The sequence below is a fragment of the Stegastes partitus genome, unplaced genomic scaffold (genome assembly GCF_000690725.1).
Source record: "Stegastes partitus isolate 25-593 unplaced genomic scaffold, Stegastes_partitus-1.0.2 Scaffold367, whole genome shotgun sequence".
Classification (NCBI taxonomy): domain Eukaryota; kingdom Metazoa; phylum Chordata; class Actinopteri; family Pomacentridae; genus Stegastes; species Stegastes partitus.
The window spans coordinates 321,739-326,397 of NW_007578098.1; the positions used below are offsets into that span (position 1 = coordinate 321,739).

Sequence of the window (4,659 nt, forward strand, 5' to 3'; positions counted from 1 at the left end):
TACTTGATTTAAAAAGTTATTCTTAAGCAGTTTTGTTAATTGTAATGTAATTTTATCAAGTGTATTAGACATTTTTGTGAAAGAAATGGTCAGAAATAACAGACAAAAGAGAGATTTCTGTCAAATAGGGTGACATGATCCATTGCCACTGGGGAAGAAAAATGTCTTGTCATTGGGTAAATTGTTTTCCCTCGGAAGCGCTAGCTGGTTGGTACAGCTTTATGGGGGTGGGGTGAGGGGGAAACGGGATTGTGGTAGTGCTTGTGATAGGAGCGGCTGGTGTATGAAAGAAGCACACCTCTTCGCTAATTTCCACTCTGCACTTACGGACGCTCGGACACGGTGAGTACGTTCAATTTACTGCAACTTTGAACTTGACAAATGAGTTACTGATATGTTTTATGTTAACTTGTAGATTTACCCATTATCTTTAGTTCATCATTTAACATTTTACTGACAAAAAAGTTGATGTTATTTGGTAGCTAAGCTTATGAAACGTGCCAACTAGATGGTAAATAACCGTCAAGGGGTTCCTGCATTAATGGCTGTGACATGAAAACTTGCTACGATGAGGTTTGTTTTTTTTTTTCTTTTTGAAACGAGGAAAATTTGCTAACGTTAAATGAAGACACTTTACACAGATGTTTTGGGAGCAGCCAGGGCATTCCCAATCCCAAGTTTGAGTTACAACTGAACAGTGGCATTTTGTCTCTGTTACAGCAGCAGCCAGGGGTGTCAAAAAGAAGCCAGCATTGTTAGTTATTTTAAGAAGAAGCCATGTGAGGGAACCCTGACAGTTTCGTGGTGTCCGTTCTGACTCTTTGCTTTTAAAAGTAGCAATTATTGTACATTTCATTGTACAAGTGTGCTTTGACCAGAAACCTTTTCCGGATCATGTTTATTTTGTTACTTGTATTTAATTATGTTATGTCTATATTAGTCATACAATCTCACTTCTCGAGAAACTGCTTTAGGCTACATCTATGAATAACGCAGTACTTGGGTGCCCCCCAAAATATAGCATCNGTTACTTCCCACCTCTGAAAGTATGTTTTTGATTGTTAATGTAGAAAAAAAATGTAACTAGGAGATGATACAGTTATGAATCATTTGACTTCTGAGTGGTATTCGACAGGGCTGCACTCATTTACACACACTGTTAGATGAGGAGTCTTGACTAAGTAGGTTGAGCAAGTACGAAAACGTCACAGTGGTGATATTATGTCTTGATAAATCATTCATGTCTACACAATAAATATGACTGAGTTTGAACTTATTTAGAGACGAATCCCATTTAGCTTCTCGCCAAACTTACAAGTGAGAGGGTCAGCGCCGCTTCATCCTGCAGGAGGAAACAGAACAGAGACGCATAAAACAATCTGCAGCAGATTCATAACTGATGGATCACTGCATAGCAAATACAAGCTGACCTTTTTGTCTTGTGGGTCTGAACTTCCAATAAGAGCGTGGGCTTTCTGTATTTCAGGCTGCGGACAGTAAAATCACCAGATAAGCATCAAGTATATTATACTGATGTCACAGTGTCTCTGCAGTGGCTGCTACTTACATCAGAGGAGAGGAGGAGGCTTGGATCCAGCAGATGAATCCACGTCTGTAGTCGACGGAGGAAAGACTGTAAAGAAGGAAGGGTACAATTCACCACTTATGAAAAATCAAAAGGTATTTTCACTGTAACCACCATCAGTGCATGTTTAAAAAGTCTGCTGTGTAAACGCACCTGTCCCTGCTCCCTCCAGTGCAGCAGATTAGGATCCATTAGAACAACCACAACATTTACTTTTCATACATTAAATCACTTACAACGACACTTCTACAGTACAAATCCTATAAACATGGTTTTCGCATGCTTTTGAGGTCATTCAGAAACTCCTTCCGCCTTCAATCACGTGCTCAGTGCGGGCAGGAGTATGGTGCTTTCAGGGACATCGGAAAAATTCTGAGGTTGCATTTTCCGCTATGTCCGCGTTTGTTGAGCAGAGAGCGGAAGCTGAATGCGCAAACTGACGGACAGGGGACGTTAACAAAACAACATGTCGCATGCAGTAGCTTCTAGTTATTTTTTTTTAAAGACAATCAAATGAACAACTTTTGGGGAAAATATGTAATTTCTGACAAACGTTGCAAAATACATTCTTTACAGCCTGTTTAAAATTTATTGTATAATAAATAAAAATGGATTATGACCACATGAGATACCATCAGCATGTTAATGCTCAATATTCTAATGCAAAGATGAGAAGTTAAAGATATGAATTGTTCCTTTGACATTTTAAAAACTTTTTTAAAAAGAACAATTATCACAAATGCTAAGACTAAGTTAAGTTGAATAAATAAAGAAATCACTTTTATAAATGGTGTAAATGTTCATAACAACAACAACAACAACAAATAGGTACAGGTGGTCATTCACGGCTCAGGAGCCACATCTCAGTATTACACATTCTGTAATTAAGTTAAATAAATGAAATAACAACAACAATAATACTATTAAATGTACAAATAAACAAACAAACAAACAACCTCTGGGTCTGACACAACTCATAATGTATATCCTAAACTGAACTTAGCATTTACAAATAAAACGATTTCAGATTGGGATATTGATTACAAAATTGAGTAATTGTTCAGCCATAATTTCTTCAGCTCTTGGCACAACACGGGATAGCAAAAACTAGACTCAGAAACCAATGTACACAATGAAATAAGACAATATATTTGATGTTTCATTAAGCCGATTAAAAATAAGTAAAAGCTAATATTAATATAAACAACTTTAAGAAAAAAAATGGATTAAATTGACACGGACACCTAAAAGCCTGATTTATTTACAAAAATAAAAAATAATTTGTACTAAATGGCACATTGTTCTCATACATTTACAGTGAGTGGACTTCAAGCTAAGATTTTGTGGTCTAACTACTATCGTCAAGTGAGGCGTCAAGGGTCATTTATTACACTTTTGTCATTTGTGAGGAGCACCTGAAGGCATCATGACCCCTTAATTGTCACTGTTATTTTATTTATTTATTTATTTGTGATTTGGTTAAAATGTTTCAAAAATCAGTCTAGTAGAATATCAAAAACGTTATTTTTATTTATTTATCATTACTTTTATTTTTTCTAAGAGTTTGCGTCGAGCACGTGTATAAATGACGGAGCGGCCCGCTCACGCCTCCTCCACTGACATAATCCAAGATGGCGGCCACCGTTGGAAACCTGCTCAGGACGTCTGTAAGTGAAGCTTCACCGCACACAGCAGCTCCGTCACCGTCCGCCCGCTTCACGGCAGCGTGGCGCTCACGAAGCAGCAACTGACCGCTGTCGGTAGCAGCTATCGGTTAATAATCCTCCTGTGCACTGAGCCGCTGTCATGTCGTCCGTGTCGCACATTTGAACCAACTGACACTGAGGTTTGCCAACCTCTGGTCCGCGGCCACAGCATGAGACGAAACTGTTTTATAGAAAGTATTTACAATATAACGGACTGAAATAACACCAAGTCGGTGTTATTTTTTTTTAAACTTTACACAAAATGACCTTTTGTTTGTTGGGTTGAGCAGCAACATCCTGACCAGGTAGTCAGTTACACCTGCGCTGTGCTTCCTTGTATTTTACTGTCATATTTGTGTTTTGTAATGCCTTTGACTCTTTTAACTCTGAAAAAAAAAAATTATTTCAACTATTTTTTTTATCATTTCCATACCAGCAAACAGTGTTTTCTTAAACAATATCCTGGACTGACATGTGGAATGCAGCCATGTTTAATATGGCTCATCTCCACATGTTCTGTGTGCAGCGTTCTTTTTTGAATTGTTTTGTTGTAAAGGAACCGGGCCAGTAAACACACAAACAAAGGCGCACATGTTAGTATTTAAAGTATTCAGTCGGGGTGCAATGTACAGGAAAAACTACGAGCATTGTCATAGTTTGTTTTTCATCTATCCATCTTGTGAAATGAAAATGTACAGGAATTTTTACCACAAGACTTAGAATACCACTTTTTAGGAAGAATGTGTTATTCTGCAATGATTGGGGTGATTTTGTCGAGAAGTACATCTGCAAAGAAAAAGGAAAAAAAGTTGAAATAAACTATTTATTAGGGCCTGACTGATTTAGCAGCTGGCCGATTAAATAGGCCGGTTATAGCCCTTTTCAAAATAATCATCATTGGCTGGAGTTTTGCCGATTAAACGCTGATATATTCTTAATTTCTCATAAAACAGTAAATGCTGTTAAGTGTCACAGTTGTGCAGAATGCTGTCCTTGTGCCGTTTGTCCACTAGATGGAGCTCTGACTCATAAGTGATGAGCTTGCTGACTGATAAGTTCATTAACAATGACTCAACATGTCTCCTGTTTCACTTTAACTCTTTGCCATGTGTCATGACGACTGACATGCTTCGTGGCGTCAGTCATGCTTTTCATTTACGTTGCTAAAGCTGTGCTAACCTAGCTTAAGTTACTCCCTGTCTGTTTATGTTAGCAATATCATCACTGTAGTTATGCCAACCTAGCATAGCGTTAGCTAACAGCTTAAAGCCAGTAACTGCAGAAATAACAGGCGCATTCCTGATTCAAATGATCAGCTCATCATCAAGCTCTGCAGAAGCCTGATAACGATCCTGATCATTTGAATCA

At 38.0% G+C, this 4,659-nt stretch overlaps 2 protein-coding genes across 2 annotated transcripts in view; one reads left to right on the forward strand and one right to left on the reverse strand.

Moving 5' to 3' along the window:
* sfxn4 (sideroflexin 4) overlaps positions 1 to 1,901 on the reverse strand; it is a 10,965-nt gene extending 9,064 nt beyond the window's left edge. Inside the window, exons 1-4 of the mRNA XM_008284633.1 lie at positions 1,739 to 1,901; positions 1,568 to 1,633; positions 1,431 to 1,487; positions 1,316 to 1,342 (exon numbers count right to left, since the gene is read on the reverse strand). Of these exons, the coding sequence (XP_008282855.1) occupies positions 1,316 to 1,342; positions 1,431 to 1,487; positions 1,568 to 1,633; positions 1,739 to 1,777 (189 nt within the window). The 5' untranslated portion in view covers positions 1,778 to 1,901. The remainder of the gene's footprint in view (positions 1 to 1,315; positions 1,343 to 1,430; positions 1,488 to 1,567; positions 1,634 to 1,738) is intronic.
* A 1,264-nt stretch (positions 1,902 to 3,165) lies between these two features.
* prdx3 (peroxiredoxin 3) overlaps positions 3,166 to 4,659 on the forward strand; it is a 24,513-nt gene continuing 23,019 nt past the window's right edge. Inside the window, exon 1 of the mRNA XM_008284632.1 lies at positions 3,166 to 3,252. Within this exon, the coding sequence (XP_008282854.1) occupies positions 3,217 to 3,252 (36 nt within the window). The 5' untranslated portion in view covers positions 3,166 to 3,216. The remainder of the gene's footprint in view (positions 3,253 to 4,659) is intronic.